The sequence below is a fragment of the Oryzias latipes genome, chromosome 21 (assembly GCF_053564925.1).
Source record: "Oryzias latipes strain Hd-rR chromosome 21, Olatipes_Hd-rR_3.1".
NCBI classification, from domain to species: Eukaryota; Metazoa; Chordata; class Actinopteri; order Beloniformes; family Adrianichthyidae; genus Oryzias; species Oryzias latipes.
In genome coordinates this window covers 1,421,143-1,441,512 of record NC_136257.1, presented here as the reverse complement: position 1 = coordinate 1,441,512, position 20,370 = coordinate 1,421,143, and the positions used below count along the sequence as shown (strand labels likewise).

Sequence of the window (20,370 nt, the reverse complement as noted above, 5' to 3'; positions counted from 1 at the left end):
AAACTTCTTGTAAAAGCCTGTTTGAAGCTAAAATCCAGTTTGTTTCATGCAAACTGTTTGCAAACTCACAGGAAAACAGTGGCTCCAAAACTTGATTACCTGGAAGGATCTGCTAAAGCAAAGGGATCATGAGGCTGAGGTCAGAATAATGTTGGTTATGGATTATTAACTCTGGATTACTCAGTTACCCTCCTGCAACCCCGTGACCCCAACAGGGATACAGCAGGTTAAGAAACTGGATGGATAATTTCCACTGCGACCTTGTATTTGTAACATAGCTTTGTCTTTGCTTGATGTATGTTGAAATGTTTGTCTGGGGGGGGGGGCTACGTGGTTGATCGGAGCTCTGCTAAAAACGTACTTTAAAAAAGTATTCTGATTGTGAAACCAACATTCCTATCTGGATGAGAGTTTTGGTTCTTCCTGCAGCCAACACTTTCTCTGGTCTTTTCTGTTTGCTGCCGTAAAATGGAAACACGGCTCACCGGCTGAATGACCGATGAAAAGTCAGAAAAGTGAACCAAACTTTTGCTTATTTCAGGCCTGCTGCAGTTTCCACGACTGCAGCCTCCGGACATGTCCCCTTAGCACACGTGCACGATGGCGTCGCCTCACAGTCTGCAACTATAAGTGACACAAAAACAGAGCAGCATCTCAAAACTTCCATATTTGCAAATTCTAACTCTAAAAGCAGAATGTTCAGAGGGGTTGGGCAGACGCGGGAGGGGGTCAGTCATCCACAGCTGGTAAGGTCTCCATCCCAACCACACTGCACCAGCCGTGTTCCATTTGGAATGAACCTGGGTCACCAACGGCTCCATTTCCTCCTGGTGCTGAAAGGCCAACCCCTTCATCCAAATGCATGCTGCTGGATTTGTTTTTCAGCTCCTCTTTGGTGATTTACAGAATGGGCCGAGTCTGAGCGTCTATCTGCAGATGGAAATGCTGGACCTGCCTCCATCGTTTGCAGAATAAACTCAGTCTTGGTGTTGGAGACTCCTCTACTCACTGCAGATTGTGGCAGAAATGCAGCAGAGTTTACATGAATCCAAATTTCATAATCATTAATAATATGATTGTTTATTATTGTTATTGTTTTATGTCAGTGTCCTTGTGATGACTGAACCAACTACAGATATGAATGTTAAATGTTCCATATCCTTTGGATAATCTATGATTATGTTATCTATGTCAATAATGTCCTTTTTAATTTTATTTATGTTATTTTATCTCCAGTCTCTTGGTGGCTGGCCATGGTCAGCATGGGACAAAGGATGAAAATTAGCTACAGTCCTGCGTATTTACAGTGTTTCTCTAATTTAGAGATGCTGTTTTGTGTTTGAATTGTCTCTTTATTAAATAAAATACTAAATTATGGCCTGAAGGTTGGTATGTATGGATCTTTTACTTATTTAACACTGCTTCTCTTTTATCCAGACTTCTGTGAGCAAAACCCTTTCATAGTGTTCCATGTTGTTGACCACCATGCGCGGCCAGTGCTGCCGGTCCGTTTAGTTCCATCTTCTTTCTCTTTCGGCTTTTCCCATCAGGGGTCGCCACAGCGAATCATCCTTTTCCACCTCACTCTATCATGAACATCTTCTACCCTAACATTAGCCAACTTCATGTCCTCTGTCAAGACATCCATATATCTCCTCTTTGGCCGTCCTCTTGCCCTCCTGCCAGGCAGCTCCATCTCCAACATCCTTCTACCAATATATCCACTATCCCTCCTCTGAACATGTCCAAACCATCTCAGTCTGGCTTCTCTGACTTTGTCGCTAACACAGGCAACATGAGCCGTCCCTCTGATGTACTCATTCCTTATCCTGTCTAACCTGGTCACTCCTAAGGAGAACCTCAACATCTTCATCTCCGCTACCTCCATCTCAGCCTCTTGTCTCTGTCTCACTGCTACCGTCTCTAACCCATAGAGCAGAGCTGGTCTCACCACTGTCTTGTACACCTTTCCTTTGAGTCTTGCTGACACTCTTCTGTCACACAACACTCCTGACACTTTCCTCCAACCGCTCCAACCTGCCTGCACTCGCCTCTTCACCTCTTTTCCACAATCCCCATCACACTGAACTGTTGACCCCAAGTACTTAAACTCCTGCACCTTCTTCACCTCAGTCCCCTGTAACCTAACGCTTCTACCTTGATCCCTCTCGTTCAGACACATGTATTCTGTCTTACTACGACTGACCTTCATGCCTCTTCTTTCCAGAGCAAACCTCCACCTCTCTAGCTGTTCCTCCACCTGCTCTCTACTCTCACTGCAAATTACAATGTCATCCGCAAACATCATTGTCCAGGGAGAGTCCTGTCTTACCTCGTCTGTCAGCCTGTCCATCAGCATAGCAAACAAAAAAGGACTCAAAGCTGATCCTTGGTGTAGTCCCACCTCCACCTTGAACTCCTCTGTCTGACCTACAGCACATCTCACCACCGTCATACTTCTCTCATACATGTCCTGAACTACTCTGACATACTTTTCTGCCACTCCAGACGACCTCATACAGTACCACAGCTCCTCCCTCGGCACCCTGTCATACCCCTTCTCTAAATCTACGAACACACAATGCAGCTCCCTCTGACCTTCTCTGTACTTTTCCATCAACATTCTCAAAGCAAAAATGGCGTCAGTGGTGCTCTTACGGGGCATGAAACCATACTGCTGCTCACAAATCTCCACCTTCTTCCTAAGCCTGGCTTCCACTACTCTTTCCCACAGCTTCATTGTGTGGCTCATCAACTTTATTCCTCTATAGTTGCTGCAGTTCTGCGTGTCACCCTTGTTCTTAAAGATCGGGACCAGAACGCTTCTCCTCCATTCCTCAGGCATCTTCTCACTCTCTAAAATCCTATTGAACAAAGTCGTTAGAAATTCCACTGCTGACTCTCCTAGGCACTTCCATACCTCCACAGGTACGTCATCAGGACCAACGGCCTTTCCGATCTTCATCCTTTTCAGAGCCTTCCTAACCTCATCCTTTCCAATCTCTGCTACTTCCTGCTTCACAACAACCACATCTTCCTCCCTTCTTTCCCTGTCATTTTCCACGTTCATCAGCTCCTCAAAATACTCCTTCCATCTTTTCCGTACACTCTCCTGAGTTGTTAGCACCTTTCCATCTCTGTCCTTAATCACCCTTATCTGTTGCACGTGTAGCCCCATCACTCAGCAATACTTTAACAAAATGGTAACCTACGGAGTCGTGATGGGGGGGATTGGGTTCGTTGAGCTATGGTAGCTCCCAATCGGGTTACCTATTTAAATCTAAAGAGTTACAACGTCACAGAACTCACAGTAGACAAGTACGTCTTCCTAAAAAGTATGACACCAGACAACCATTTAAACTGAACACAGTTTCAGGTTTAATAAAATAAAGAGTTGACCCTCAAAACAAACAAAAATATTGGTCAATATATCTGGTTTTTATACTCTTCCTCTTAAACGGGAAAAAAAAATATGAACCTTGAGTAAATGTAAATTTCACAACTTAACTGAACATTCATAAACTGGTTTTAAAAGTTCGTTTCAAAAGTTTGTTTCAAACACAGATATTGCAATACTTCACCACGTCATGAAAAATAACAAACTGGGCCCATACTCACTCACTCATTCACACAGTCAGTTATTACCCCCGGGGGAAAAAACTTCGTTGCAGGCCTGAAAAAAAAATCACCGACTTCCTTAGCCTTCCGTGCAAAGCCTTCCTGCGTTCTCCGTGCAGCTTTAGCCGTTGCTCCGCCCTTCCACAGCACCTGTCGTCCGTCGCGGGGGAAAATCCAACGTCCTCAGCGCTGCAGCTCCGCTCCGTGGACTCCGGTTCACGCTCAAGTGAGAAACTCCAAAACGGGAAACTTTCCGTCACCTTTTCTGTCACGGGAAACCACTCTCAAGTTTTCCTCCTGACTTTGGCCTGCAGAAAGTTTATTTTTTTCCCGTCTTCTTCTCCACCTCCCCGTGTGCTTCCACGTCCAGACCTTTTTTTCTCTCTCCTTTTTTCTTCGATCCTCTCCTCAGCCAATCAGCTTAGTCCAATCAAAACCAAAGAACACTCCACAGAACACTCCGCATTTCTTCAAAATAAGATATAGTCCTGTGAACTGACGCTGATGAGGTTACATAATCCAAAACAAATCAATAAACAAGAATAACATTGTTATTTACAGTAAACCCATAATCAACATCATTCAATAAACAACAATAACCTTGTTATTTACACTTAACCCATTTCCTTCTGGTTAAATCTGTGTCATCTTCTAGACTTATTCAAACATATTCCTTTTAGTAACTTTGTAATATCAATATTAATAATAATATTGATCATTTATGGGATTAATTTGTTTAATCCTCCTCTTTTTTCTTCTCGGGGCTACACTCACCCCCTTCTAAAATGTTTGATGTCCCTATCAAACAGTTAGGTCCAGCTAACCTAAACACAGTTTAGAGTGTAAGCTGACAGATGTTAACACAGTAGGAACACAATGCCATCGGATGGCACCACGAGGTGTTACAAGGATGAGTTCTTGAGTCTCCATAAGTTCCACTGCCAACCAGCACTCCACAACTTAAAATCGTCACAGGCTGGTTGGAAGGTTGACCTAGTACATCGTAACTAAGTCTAACAACTGGTTTTTTGAGCCTCTTGGAGCGTTCTACAGCCACCTCCTCTCTTCCCACTGGAAGGTCGCTACTCCCCTGGTCTTCCCCATCTAACCCAAGGTCAGGGCCTAGACAAACATCAGAAATGTCCGGAGTGGCTGGGAATAACTCAGCTTCATCCAAATTCTCCTTGGATGAGGTCGTAGGCATCTCTTGGCTGGCAGGAGTGCGGTCTTTTGATAACAACTCCGGTTGTCTAAAGAACTCTCCTAATGTTACTGGATGGGTTAATGTGGTGGTTACCTCCTCAACCTCAGAATCTGAGGAAGATAGTGCATCATCATTGACTGGCTGTACTGGTTTCTGAGACAACTTCAGCCTACCTCTTGTGACTGGTCTTTGCACAGAGTCTGTTTCATCCTCAACAGGCAGCCGGACTAGGCTACCAATAGGTAGCAAATGGTTGCGGTGTACCGTTTTTTCCACCCCCAGTCCCCTCTCTGGTTTCACTCTGTAGACTGGCAAGTGTGGTAACCTCTCAATAACAATGTATGGCATTGTCTTCCATTTCTCCTTTAGTTTGTGTTTACCTGTGAGACCAAAGTTTCTAAGCAACACCCGGTCTCCTTTCTCCAAGGTCTGCTCTTTAACATGCTTGTCATGGGCTTGCTTGTTTCTCTGCTGTTTTTTGTCTGCTGCTTCTGTAGCTAGATTGTAGGCCTGCTGCAGATCTGTTCTCAGTTTGGTAACATACTGAGTGTAAGTTAAACCCTGCCCCCTTTCCTCAGGCACCCCAAAACAGATATCGACTGGCAGTCGAGCTTCCCTCCCAAACATCAAACGGTATGGAGAGTACCCCGTGGTTTCATTTTGGGTGCAATTGTAGGCATGCACCAACTGACTGACATGTCGACTCCACTGTCGCCTATGCTTCAACTCCAGGGTACCCAACATTGACAACAGTGTACGATTAAATCTCTCAGGTTGAGGGTCACCTTGAGGATGGTATGGTGATGTTCTGGACTTACGAATCCCCAGCATTTTAAGCAGATCTTTAATCAGCTTGCTTTCGAAATCCCGTCCCTGGTCGGAATGGATTCGTGCAGGAAGTCCATAATGGACAAAGTACCGGTCCCAGAGAATCTTAGCTACCGTGGATGCCCGCTGGTCTTTGGCTGGGAATGCTTGCGCATACCGCGTGAAATTATCTGTCACCACCAAGATATTAGCATATCCCTGCGAATCAGGCTCAAGGGACAGAAAATCAATACACACCAAATCCAATGGCCCCTTGCTAGTAATCTGTTTCAACGGTGCTGCTCTCTGTGGTAGAGCTTTGCGTGTGATACACCTCCCACATGTCTTTACATATTGTTCCACCTCTGCTCCCATCTTCGGCCAGTAAAACCTATTTCGGATAAGCTCAACTGTTTTGTCTACCCCCAGATGGCCTGACTCATCATGTATGGACTTAAGCACTCTGGCAACATGCTCTTTGGGTAAGACTAGCTGATGTACTTCTGTGCCGAGTGGTTTCTCCACTTTTCTGTACAGCAATCCATCAACCAACACCAACTTACTAGCCTCCCGTTGCAACAACAATGCTCCTGAGTTAGTGCATTTTTCTGTGAGAAAAGCTTGTCCATCACAGAGTGACTTTTTCACGGGCGCAATCATTGGGTCTTCATCTTGAGCCTTCATCAGGTCTGCTCTGCTTAGCTGAACCAAAGAACCCAGGTCTAGCCTGGTAGGAAAAGCATAGCATTCTGGGATGGCTTGAGGGGAAACCCCTAATGACTCTGCATAGCTGGTACCCTCTCCCATGGTCCTCTCACATTTAATCTGTTTACAGAGAGCTCTAACATTGTCGGGTGACATGGTTTGCCACTCATTATCAGTCTCCACAACAGGATTGCGAGACAGCGAGTCAGCATCAATGTTACTGGACCCTGGTCGGTACTGAAGAGTGAAATTGTATGTGGAAAGAGCGGCGAGCCACCGGTGACCCGTCGCATTTAGTTTTGCTGTGGTAAGAACATAGGTGAGCGGATTGTTGTCAGTCCTCACCACAAACTGTGCCCCGTACAAGTAATCGTGGAATTTATCCACCACCGCCCATTTCAAAGCCAGAAATTCGAGCTGGTGCACCGGGTAATTCCGTTCAGCCGAACTGAGCTTCCGACTAGCAAAAGCCACTGGTCTCAACCCTTCAGGGTGCTCCTGGTTTAATACAGCCCCCAAACCATGAAAACTGGCATCCACGTGCAGGACATACGGCTTGGAGGGATCAGCAAATGCCAAGACCGGCGCATTTGTTAAGCACTGCAGAATCTGCTGAAAAGCCTCTGTACAAGATTCATCCCACCTTTCCCCAAAAGGTTCATTAACCTTATGATAAAACTTCACCGGTGTTTTCCCAGATTTGTTTTTTTTCTGGGTTGGTGGGTAACCTTTACATAACTCTGTCAGTGGCCGGACAACGATGGAGTAGCCTTTAATGAAGCGACGGTAATACCCACAGAATCCTAAAAAGGACTGCAATGAAGGGAGATCAGTGGGCTGCTTCCATTTAGCCACAGCTTCCACCTTGGCTGGATCTGTGGAAATGCCCTTTTCAGAGACAACATGTCCCACATAGGTGACTTGGGGACGACAAAATTGACATTTGTCTAGAGACAGCTTAAGGCCAGTCTCTTCCAGACGGTCAATAACTTTGAGAAGCCTTTGTTCATGTTCCTCCAGGGTTTTGCCAAATACAATCAAATCATCCAGATACACAATGACTTCCAGCATGTGCATATCTTCTACTGCTTTTTCCATTAGTCGCTGGAATGTTGAAGGAGCTCCAGTGATCCCTTGGGGCATTCTTTCAAATTGATAAAACCCAAGGGGACATATGAAAGCAGTCTTTTCTTTATCATTTTCTGCCATGGGTATTTGGTAATAACCGTTTCGCAAATCAAGCACAGAAAACCACTTGCTTCCGGATAGACAATCCAATGCGTCATCAATCCGTGGCACCGTGTACTGATCGGGTATTGTCCTACGATTCAGCGTTCGGTAGTCCACACACATGCGCAGCTGCCCACTTTTCTTCCGCGCCAAAACAATCGGTGACGCATATGGACTTCTGGATTCCTTTATTATACCTGCCGCCAAAAGCCCTTGCAGGTGGCGGCGCATGTCCTCTAGATCAGCAGGCGCTATGCGACGAGACCGTTCCCTGAATGGGGTTTCATCTTTCAGTCTTATACAATGTTCCACACCTGTAGCTAAACCCACATCCCACTCATCAGTTGAAAAAACATTTGACCGTTCAGACAGCTTCTGTCTTAGCCTTTCTTTCCATTCATTTGGGATCGGTGAGTCACCAAAGTTAAATAAGGCTGGGTTAATCTGGCGGGACGTACTGTTTTTTTCACCCAGGACCTCAGTCACTGTGTCAGCTACACACAGCCGTGCCAGCACGGTGCCTTTTGGAATAGCAGTGTCTTTTAGGGACTCGTTGCGTAATAAAACAAGAAATTTGTCTTTATCCAGCTTCTTAGAGAATAATACAGTTGGCTGCACCAACACCCCTGGAGGGAGGGCTGGGGAAGACGCCCGTTCAGTTATTAAAATGGTGTCTCCCACCGCGTACCTCTCTGTGACCTTACAGACAGCTAGATGGTCTTTACCTGCTGGAATGACCAGCGGACCTGGTCCCACCCACCTTACTTCAGCCACAGGGTTGTCACTCACCTCGGCTGGAAGCAGATTTAATGTGTCTTGGGCTTTCAACTTTGGCCCTGTCACACAAATGCTTGTTGTGTTAACATTATGTGAGCTCTCATTTTCACAGTTTGCGGGTGGTGGCCATACTCTGGTTACATTGGTGCCTATCAACATTGGTAGTGTATCTGAGCATCGTGGGTCAGGGCACACTAGGGCCAGCACCTGAATAGGCGTGCCCCTCCCTTTTGTCTTTTCAAAACACTCCAACTCAACTTGGATGTAGCCCTTAAACGGATAACTACTCTCCGACTCGCTTAGCCCCCAAATGGCTAATCCAGACACTGGATGTAGGGGTACATGTGACAGGTGCTTAGCATACCAACTGTCAAACACCACAGTTACCTGTGAACCACTATCTAGAAGGGCAACGCAAGGAGTGCCATTAACCTTCACCCTAGTGGTAGATTGTGGACCTACTAGTCCTTCTGGCAAACTATTACTATGCACGCTCACAGCATTTCTTTTAACATGTGCATTGGTGGTACTCCCCTCAGCAGTAGTTTTGGGGCCCCTTTGGTCTGCCTTGCCCTTACGTTGAGCACTGATCAGTTTTTGTATTACCAGGGGATAATTTTCTGGAGCAGAACACTTGCTGGAAAAATGCCCATCTTCCCCACAACGATAACAAAAAAAATCTCTGGACTCTCGCTGTGATGTGGATCTAGGTCGCGAAGGCCCAAAGGAAGTCTGTTGGCTTGGTGGGGTTGCTTCAGCTACTGTAGGCTTGACAGATAACACAGAAACCTGCTTTCGTAATCTAACCACTTCTTTCTTGAGGGCCTGGAGGCCTTTGTCTCCTCCTGATGGCTCAATAGTCATCTCTGACACATCAGTGGACGGGAAACATGGCATGGCTGACCTTACAGTGAGCTCATTCACTTGCCTCTTAAGGTTTTCAACCTCGGCATTAAGGTCTTCAACTCCCTTATCTGCTGTTACCGCAGCACTTCTGACATGCACTGATTTGGTGGGGTTCAGTCTACGCCGAGAAGCTTCATGCTCCTCCTCAATGCGTATCTCATTTAACAACTGCACAAAAGTAGGTGGATTGCTTCGTCGCTCTCTTAACCTTAGAGTTAAAATCATCATGTCGGCCCTAGTGGCACCTTTAATGAGCTGGTCAAGACGTGTCCTGTCTTTGACAGCTGGTTGCAGGCCCCCTTTCTGGACCACTTTATTGAGAACCCTCTCCATCCTTCGAAGAAATTCTGAAAGCTTTTCGCCAGACTGCTGTCCCAACATCCTGAATGAAAAGTAGAGTTCTTCCCCAGTTTCTGGTGTGCCGAAAGTGTTTTCCACCACATCAAGATAGTCTTGTGACGTAGCATCAGGGTTATTGAACCTGACCGCTTGCAGGATCTCCAATGCCGGACCCTTTACACTTTCCATTATTCTAATTTTCTTTTCTTTGTCTGGCCGATCATACTCTTCTATCATCAGCCTAGCCTGTTCCAGCCAGTTCTCCAAATGTTCCTCTCCAAGTGGTGTTGGAACCACCCCTGAGAATGTGCGCAACCTCCTAAAAGTACCCGCATCACTGCCTGGCCTCGATGCCAGCTGCAACACATCCCCTACCGCTCTAATGATAGCTTCCGGACTGGATGCTTGAAGGGGGGAGGAGAGATTAAGGTCGGGTGGTTGACTCTGTAACTCATCACTGTCTACCTGGTCGGTACGGTTACTCTCAACCTCAGAATGCCCGAAAATCCTCCAAGGGGACTCACTACCATCGGCCAACACATCCAAGGGGATAGCTTTAGTGTTTAGTGGTTCTCTACACTCACATAAAACCGTTAAACGTTGGCTCTTAGGATCAAACATCCTGCCTCTGACTTTCACACGTCCAAGAGCTTTAATGCTCTGCAAGGTTTCTTCAATAACACCAACATCGGTGTCCTCTGGGACATCTTTGACTAAAATGGCATGTATAGGGTCAATACCCTCACCTTTACACCAATGTAATAACTGAGACATTTTATTTGCTTTTAATGATCACTAAGGTAAATGATACCTCTGATGTTTACACACAATGCTTAATTTGAATTTGAATAATAACCCAAACTTGAGTTAAAATAAAACAACCCCAATGTTGAGAAAGTAGACTTGAAGCTATTTCTTTGTGTTGACTTTCTCTGGCCTACTGGTTGTCTGGGTCAGGAAAACTATAACAACTCAAAATTTATCCCAGCGGTGCCTCCATTTATGTAGCCCCATCACTCAGCAATACTTTAACAAAATGGTAACCTACGGAGTCGTGATGGGGGGGATTGGGTTCGTTGAGCTATGGTAGCTCCCAATCGGGTTACCTATTTAAATCTAAAGAGTTACAACGTCACAGAACTCACAGTAGACAAGTACGTCTTCCTAAAAAGTATGACACCAGACAACCATTTAAACTGAACACAGTTTCAGGTTTAATAAAATAAAGAGTTGACCCTCAAAACAAACAAAAATATTGGTCAATATATCTGGTTTTTATACTCTTCCTCTTAAACGGGAAAAAAAAATATGAACCTTGAGTAAATGTAAATTTCACAACTTAACTGAACATTCATAAACTGGTTTTAAAAGTTCGTTTCAAAAGTTTGTTTCAAACACAGATATTGCAATACTTCACCACGTCATGAAAAATAACAAACTGGGCCCATACTCACTCACTCATTCACACAGTCAGTTATTACCCCCGGGGGAAAAAACTTCGTTGCAGGCCTGAAAAAAAAATCACCGACTTCCTTAGCCTTCCGTGCAAAGCCTTCCTGCGTTCTCCGTGCAGCTTTAGCCGTTGCTCCGCCCTTCCACAGCACCTGTCGTCCGTCGCGGGGGAAAATCCAACGTCCTCAGCGCTGCAGCTCCGCTCCGTGGACTCCGGTTCACGCTCAAGTGAGAAACTCCAAAACGGGAAACTTTCCGTCACCTTTTCTGTCACGGGAAACCACTCTCAAGTTTTCCTCCTGACTTTGGCCTGCAGAAAGTTTATTTTTTTCCCGTCTTCTTCTCCACCTCCCCGCGTGCTTCCACGTCCAGACCTTTTTTTCTCTCTCCTTTTTTCTTCGATCCTCTCCTCAGCCAATCAGCTTAGTCCAATCAAAACCAAAGAACACTCCACAGAACACTCCGCATTTCTTCAAAATAAGATATAGTCCTGTGAACTGACGCTGATGAGGTTACATAATCCAAAACAAATCAATAAACAAGAATAACATTGTTATTTACAGTAAACCCATAATCAACATCATTCAATAAACAACAATAACCTTGTTATTTACACTTAACCCATTTCCTTCTGGTTAAATCTGTGTCATCTTCTAGACTTATTCAAACATATTCCTTTTAGTAACTTTGTAATATCAATATTAATAATAATATTGATCATTTATGGGATTAATTTGTTTAATCCTCCTCTTTTTTCTTCTCGGGGCTACACACGTCCTTCCCATCTCTGTCTCTCTGTCTGGCTAGCCTGTACAAGTCCTTTTCTCCTTCCTTTGTGTCTAACCTGTCATTTAGCTCATCGTAAGCTTTCTGTTTGGCCTTTGCCACCTCTCTCTTCACTCTACGCTGCGCTTCCTTGTACTCCTGTCTACCTTCCTCAGTCCTTTCTACATCCCACTTCCTTTTAGCCAACCTCTTCCTCTGGACGCATTCCTGTATTTCCTCATTCCACCACCAAGTCTCTTTACCGTCTTTCCTCTTTCCAGATGACACACCTAGCACCTTCCTACCTGTTTCCCTGATAATCTCTGCTGTAGTTTCCCAGTCCTCTGGAAGCTCATCCTGACCACCCAGGACCTGTCTCAACTTCTGCCTAAATTCCTCACAAGTTTCTTCATTCTGTAGCTTCCACCACTTGGTCTTCTTTTCTGTTTTCCCTATCTTCTTCTTCCTGACCTCCAGAGTCATCTTACACACCACCATGCGGTGCTGTCTGGCTACACTCTCTCCTACCACCACTTTGCAGTCAATAACCTCTCTCAAATGACCTCGTCTACATAGGATGTAGTCCACCTGAGTACTCCTACCTCCACTTCTGTATGACACTCTATGTTCCTCTCTCTTCTGGAAGTAAGTGTTGACTACAGCCATTTCCATCCTCTTTGCAAAGTCCACCACCCTCTGTCCCTCCAGATTCCTTTCCTTCACACCAAACCTGCCCATCACCTCCTCATCACCTCTGTTGCCCTCACCAACATGCCCATTAAAGTCTGCTCCAATAACAACTCTCTCTCCTCTGGGGAAACTCTCTATGACCTCATCCAACTCACTCCAGAATCTCTCCTTCACTTCTAACTCACAGCCAACCTGTGGCGCATACCCACTGACTACATTCACCATCACCCCTTCAATTTCTAACTTTAGGCTCATCATCCTGTCTGAGACTCTTTTCACCTCTAGAACACTGTTTACAAACTCCCCCTTCAGAATCACTCCTACCCCGTTTCTCTTCCTATCAACACCATGATAGAACAGTTTGTATCCTCCTCCAATACTACGTGCCTTGCTGCCCTTCCACCTTGTCTCCTGCACACACAGTACATCTACCTTCCTTCTCTCCATCATGTCTGCCAGCTCTCTGCCTTTCCCTGTCATTGTGCCAACGTTAAGAGTCCCTATTCTCAAACCTATGTTCCTGCCTTTTCCCTTCTCTCTCTGGCCACGGACCCTTCTGCCTCCCCTCTTTCTTCCACCAACAGTAGTCAAATTTCCACCGACACCCTGTAGGTTAACAGCATCGGTGGCGGTCGTTGTTAACCCGGGCCTCGACCGATCCGGTATGTCTAAAGTGTTGTGGATGATTCGCATGGTTATTTTGGCAATTTTTACGCCGGATGCCCTTCCTGACGCAACCCTCTCTATTTATCCGGGCTTGGGACCGGCACAGAAGTTACTGGCTTGCAACCCCTGTGGCTAGATTCGGTCCGTTTAGTTCCATGATGATCTTAATTTCTCTCTCAGTGTTTTGAAGCTTTCTCTGCTTCTTCAGTGATCTGGGTTTTCCTCAGAATTCTTTATTCCTTTTGGTCCGATGGTCATTCCTGTAAAGGTCACTTTCCGTTAGCTTCCTTCCTTCCTTCCTTGTCTGTGTTTCTGATCCATTATGATGGTCTCTGGTTTATTAGACTCCTTAATCCTGGGGGGGTAGGTGTCAATGTCATTTCCATTCAGGGAAATTCCTTTGGACTTAAAAAAAAAGCCTCAGAGCGGCTGTCCAGAGGCAGAATGGACTGTAGTCCATAAATTTAAGGTTTTTGCCTCCAAATGTTTGCAGAATCCGTATGACAGAAACTAAATCCTAGCAACAGCTGACTCAAACAAAAGCGTCCCAGGACTTCATAGAGTCTGATATCTGATATGTTTCAGCATTTCAGTGCTCTGTCACTGAGGCTGAAAGAGTCTGAGGAACATGGATAGAAACAAATAGAAACAGGATTTTGTAGGATGACATTTGCTTTTTATTTTAAATAATGAGCTAGTTTTTATTGCTGGGTTTGTGTGTGAATCCATGATGGTGCATTATAAAGAAAGGAAAGTGATGAAGGTTGAGAGAGGGCCTGTCATGGTTCAGGCTGGGAGTGAATGAATCGCAGTGTGTCGTCACTGAAAGTCAGGTGTAAATGAAAAGGCAGATCATTTTGGCTCAGGTGGCTGTAGTCTACCATAAAACAGTCTTTCAGTGTCAGATCCTAAGAGCACAGACCAGGCTCTTCATCCGTCTGGGCTTTAAGAACGAAGGGTGACTCAGTGACATCACCAAGTCAACCTGCAGTGAAAGACAGTGATGTGTGCAAAAATAAAAACCAGTCCTTGTATTTAAGCTCCTACAAAATGAAGATGAATGAATATCGTTTCTGCATTCAGGACCAGAAAACAACAGAGTGAGATTCTCGTGTTTTATCACAGCCTGACTGAGCTATCTGTGGGAGGGGTTGAGTCACTGCTGCACATTCAGCTAGCTTTTGAGCTCTCTGTCATGTCTCAGTCTATTCATACTAATTGATTCCATTTCAGATTTTCAGCTGCCTTCAGTCATAACCATACAGACAAAATGCTTCAGAACCTTTTCCACTTCCATGCACGTAAACGCAGAAACCTTTTCTCTGACGTTCCTGTCCAGGATCTTCAGAGGAGCTGATGTGATTGTTTTAAATGTGCCAACTTTGCTGCAGCTGTGCTGCACATTTCTATCCTTCCTCATGCTCGGCACCTAACCAAGGCTCTGAAACCTGATAGGCTCCTGTTATCATGTGATGCATGATTTAAAAAAAAAGCTTTTTTTATGTCGTCTTTTACACTGAAAACAAAAGGGGGCTGTTAGCACTCTAAGGTCAGACGTTGGGTTTGCAGACATTGATGTGCCCCCCCCCCCTGAAGCTCACAGGGTTTTTGTCTCAATCACGGACCTTAAACTAGAAAAGACACACAGCCACCCCCTCCATGTACTGTGGACCTCTGATGCCCTTAGAGACCGATGACCAACCTGATGTTCTGAAGAAGTTCATGTTGGTTTTACTCTGAAACACTTATCAATGTGACAGATGGGCAATACATGAAACACCGGGGCAAAGGGGCAAGAAGGTTCAGAGCAAGTATGACAAACGACACAACTGCAAGGAAACCCATCAGTGTTCGTGTGTCAGATACGTGAACAGGCCTCCTGGGTTTCCCCCTGAAACCCGTTTTCTGTCAGTGCCAGACATCATATGTGACCCCCCCCCCCTCTCTCTCTGCACAGACAGCAACTTTGTTCTGGGGAACGCCCAGGTGCAGTCGCTCTACCCCATCGTCTACTGCTCCGATGGCTTCTGCGAGCTGACCGGGTACGCTCGGGCGGAGCTCATGCAGAAGAGCTGCGCCTGCCACTTCCTGTTCGGCCCAGAAACCAGCGATGGCTGCACGGCTCAGATCCAGGAGGCCTTGGATGAGAGGAGGGAGTTCAAGACCGAGCTGGTCTTCTACAAGAAGGAAGGTCGGAACCAGCGTCCTTTGACTCATTTGTATTGTGGTCTCACTAGAGGTTTGGGGACAGAACCCCCCCTGAAAGGCAGATGCTGCAATGACCACATCAGCCACAGAGGAACAGGGATGCAGCCCTGCTCTATTATCGATTTATCTATGCTTTTCCAGACGCTCAACGTTCTTCCAATATGTCCATTATTCATGGTAACCTTTGACCCACAGCTGCCCCGGGGCAGACTGACAGAGGCGTGGCTACCAGTGCGGCTACCCTGCTGTACTCAAGGTCCTCTTTGAATAAATAGAACCTAAGTTACCTTTGCTAACCCCTGACGGTTACAATTAGGTCAGATAGTCAGAAACTGGAGAGGAAAACTCTGCCGACTGAAAGAAACCTGCAGCAGAATCAGACTCTGCAGAGGCGGGGAGGACATGGAGGGGGTAGACACTAAAACACCGGGGCATCAAGATACATTCTAAGTCCACAGCATCAGGACCAGCAGCATGGCTGATGGTCACCAAGCTTCACCTTAACTGTTGCTTCATCATCCAGAACGGTTTGGTCAGACAGAGAAGCTGTCCGTCTCCAGAACTAAAACAGGGAGTCGATTCCTCAAATGAGAAGCCCGATGGCTGTTTACCACATGCAAGGCATGATGGGACGGCAATGACACAATGAGATCTGAACATGGATCCTCTGTCAATCCATGTCTGTCAGATACATCATGCATTTCTATAGCTGCAAAGCCAGAAAAAGCCTGATTTAAATCTCTGATGGATGTGTCCAGTGGGTCATTCCACTAAACCGAGTAACAACAAGTGTTCCTGCAGACGTAAAGCAAAGTGTTCCATCCAACTATGAACTCTTTGGGATGAGGTGGAACTTTGTCATTTAAATGTCCTTAAAGGGGTTTGGATTTGAACAGGAAGCATTGAAGACGAGCTAAAATTGGTGAAGTCTGGTCTTCTAATGGTTTCCATTCAGTCTGTGTGGCTGTGGTGTTTTGGAGCAGCTGAAGGCTTTAAAACAGCCTGATGGTACGGAGGTACAGCGGTCTACTCTTCAGGGAACAGATACATGACGTCAACCCGCTGCTGGATTCTGACACAGGAAGTTCCTGATTTTAGAAATACGGTCTAGAAACTCCATTTAGGTTAAATGTAAACTCTTCAAAAATGACTTTTGGTTTCTCACTTTGGGCCTGGATGCCTTCCAGAGTGAATCTATTGTTACGAAGCGAGTCTCTGAAACGCTCAGGTTAAAATAAAAATTAAAACCAGCCGCTTTAGGAAAAGAAAATGAGAAATCTTCTAAATCTTTAAATCTGTCAGACATACTTAAAGTCTTGTAAACTGGGAGAGATGTCCAGGTTTATTAGATGAGCAAAGCCTGTAGCTGTCAGCGGAACAATAGAAATACAGTAAATGCTTTCCAAGGACATTTATTCAGCAAGATGGTCCGGTTCAGCAGAACAGAACTCACTGAGCCCGTCTGCACTCTGCTCCTGCAGGTACCAAGTTCTGGTGTCTTCTGGACATCGTTCCCATTAAGAACGAGAAGGGGGAGGTGGTTCTGTTCCTCGTATCCCACAAAGACATCACAGACAAGAAGAAGGAGCAGGATCCAGAGCGGGGGCCGGACACAGGTGAGTTCCTCGCATCCTCGCACACGGGGGCTGTTTGACGCTCCGATCAGACGGGACCAACGAACACGAGTTAGCCTAAAGCCGGACCGCCCACTGAGGATTTGTTCCGATCATTACACACCACAAAGAGCTGCTGACCCCCTCCCTGTTCATTGGCTCCTTCAACAGCTCCTCCTGAAATGCACCTTCGGTTCTTCATCAGTTCCTCATCACCACCTCCTCTGCTTCACCTCTGCCTTCCAGCTCCCATCCATGTCTAACATCTCCAACGTTCTTCTCTGACGCTCCAGACTTCCTCCTCCAAACCAGAGCTCCTCTCTGGGTCCTGGATCTACAAAGACACCATGCAGCTCCTCCTGACCTCCTCTGACCTCCTCCTGACCTCCTCTGACCTCCTCTTGACCTCCTCCTGACCTCCTCTGACCTCCTCCTGACCTCCTCTGACCTCCTCCTGACCTCCTCTGACCTCCTCTTGACCTCCTCCTGACCTCCTCTGACCTCCTCCTGACCTCCTCCTGACCTCCTCTGACCTCCTCCTGACCTCCTCTGACCTCCTCTTGACCTTCTCCTGACCTCCTCTTGACCTTCTCCTGACCTCCTCCTGACCTCCTCTGACCTCCTCCTGACCTCCTCTTGACCTCCTCCTGACCTCCTCCTGACCTCCTCTGACCTCCTCCTGACCTCCTCCTGACCTCCTCCTTACCTCCTCTGACCTCCTCCTGACCTTCTCTGACCTCCTCTTGACCTCCTCTTGACCTCCTCTGACCTCCTCCTGACCTCCTCTGACCTCCTCTGACCTCCTCCTGACCTCCTCTGACCTCCTCTTGACCTCCTCCTGACCTCCTCTGACCTCCTCCTGACCTCCTCCTGACCTCCTCTGACCTCCTCCTGACCTTCTCCTGACCTCCTCCTGACCTCCTCTGACCTCCTCTGACCTCCTCTGACCTCCTCCTGACCTCCTCCTGACCTCCTCTGACCTCCTCCTGACCTCCTCCTGACCTCCTCTGACCTCCTCCTGACCTTCTCCTGACCTCCTCCTGACCTCCTCCTGACCTCCTCTGACCTCCTCTTGACCTTCTCCTGACCTCCTCCTGACCTCCTCTGACCTCCTCCTGACCTCCTCCTGACCTCCTCCTGACCTCCTCTGACCTCCTCTGACCTCCTCCTGACCTCCTCAAAGCAAATATCTGTGCTTCTCTTTCTCTGCGTGGATCTCCTCTTTCCCATGACTTCATTGTGACTCATCAGCTTCATTCCTCTGTAGTTTCTCCGTCTTCCTCCTTTCACACTCCCAGATCTCCTAAACTCTTCCGTTCCTCCACAGCTATGTTTCCAGGACCAACCATCTTTCCGCTCTTCCTCCTCATCAGCGTCTTCCTCACTTCATCCTCACTGATCTTTGCTGCTTTCCGCTCCTCCAGAGTCCCCTCTTCTCCTCTTTGATCCTAACTCTCTGTACTTTTGGTCGTCCAAAATTAAGCCGTACATTCACATGAGCGCACATCGATGTAGTGAGGGGGAAGCAGGGGAAACACAACCCCCCCTCAATCCTGCGGCGGACTGCTCCCGTTAGAGCTGCTGTTCAATTTTTCAGGGGTAGTAATAATCAGTATTTCTGTCTTGTTGCTGCTCTTTGAAACAAAAACCTACCGTTACTATGGCTGCACTCTGACCTGTCCTAAAACTATATTCATAAAAATTCTGGTTCAAATAAGAAACACTTTTCTTTGAGTCAGAAAAATGTAAACCTGCATGAAAATCCTGTGAGCTTTGAGGCTTTGTGGCAGATGTGAGCGTGCACTGTGAGGATGCACGCCGGCCCATGTGACACAACACGTTCACCTGCTGGAAGCTCAGGGAGCAGGAGGGAAGCAGAGGATGAAGAACAAGAACAGATTTGAAGAAACGTCTTTCATGAAGGAGATGCTGCTCATTTGGGCTCCAGCAGCCGGACTGGTTCTGCAGAAGCGTATGCAGAATATGCTGCAGAGAAACAGATGAATGCTGTGGAAACAAATAAACCGCACTCCACTGCAAGCCTGTGCTGTGCTGCATCCGTCTGCTCCTTGGCTGTCATCTCGTTTCTGGGTGAAACCATCTCCACTTGCCTGAAGGACACAGCAGGACTGCTGCAGGAGGCGCTGAACCACTTGTGGAAACAGACCTGTTCAGGCTGTCCGTGCACGTGCTGCTGCTGTTGATGGACTGGCTAAATAATTGAAAGGCTGTTTGCGGCTCACTCTCCCCTCCAACACGGAGAAGAAGGCTGCAGCTTCCATGAAAGAGACGGAGCTTCCTGCCTCTGCTGCAGGGCAATAGAGCCTCTGTATCACTGTCTGCCCCCTGTGATCGGTCACATGGTGCCGCACCAAGACCCGCTGCAGAACCCAACACCAGAACCCCACTCTGGTTCTGGTCCAGAGCCAGCAGCTGGTCCCGGAGGGCTGAATTATAGATACGGGATGATGGAAGGTTTGCCCCTCCCCCAACCCCCCCCCAGCAGCCCAGACAGTTTCTGAATGATTTCCAAGATTTCAAAACTATTCAACAGATTGCTGCTTCATGTTACAGATAACTGTTATTTCAGAAATATTGATCCACTGATTTACATATTTTCAGATTGTCTTCCTTAAAAAAACAGAAGCTGCATCATCGATTGCTTCAAATAATAGTTTCTATAGTAAACCACAGAATGTTTAGCAAATTGTGTTCAATATTATTCAACAGATTTTACAAATAGAACGAAAGATTATTTTAAAAACGATATCCATATAATCAATATTTCCCTGATTGCAGTAAATATTACTCTACAAACTGTCATAAAGGCTGTTTGACAACAGTTTCACAGACGGCTTTTCAGAACATTTTATGTGTGAAAAATGTTTCACTGCTTGTTTTGGAAAATCTTTCAATGTTTTCATGATTTTCTTAATGCATCATTTCATTCCATTGATTAAGTTTCAGGTTTTGCTTCTCAGATTTGAACCCAGATCTTTGCACAAATTAATTTGACAGATTATTTTACTGATTATTTCACTGACAGAACTTTTCTGAGACCTTTTTATTATTCTGAAGATCATATCTCAATTTCCGACAGGGGTCTCCAACCTTTTTCAGCCCACAGACCGGTTCCAGCGCAGACGTTTCCTTTAATGTGTTTAAGCTTCAGTTTTCAGAAAAATCTAGATTTACAATTAAACTGCAACAAGAAATTTAATTTAGATAAAATCTGAAAACATTAGTAGATTATTATACAGATGACAAAGATTCAATAAAACAAAGTTGTTGATTTCTAGAAGTTTCATTTCATTCACTTATTTGTTCCTTTCATTATAATTATTGATGTCCAATATGTTTACATGTTTCTTACAATATTGAACATTTTCA

The 20,370-nt window shown here is 46.0% G+C and overlaps 1 protein-coding gene across 2 annotated transcripts in view; it reads left to right on the top strand.

The window, feature by feature from the left end:
* kcnh3 (potassium voltage-gated channel, subfamily H (eag-related), member 3) overlaps positions 1-20,370 on the top strand; it is a 77,868-nt gene that overhangs the window by 33,284 nt on the left and 24,214 nt on the right. For both annotated transcript variants that reach the window (XM_078939034.1, XM_078939033.1), the window contains exons 2-3: positions 15,117-15,350; positions 16,849-16,983. In XM_078939034.1, coding sequence (XP_078795160.1) covers positions 15,117-15,350; positions 16,849-16,983 — 369 coding nt within the window. The remainder of the gene's footprint in view (positions 1-15,116; positions 15,351-16,848; positions 16,984-20,370) is intronic.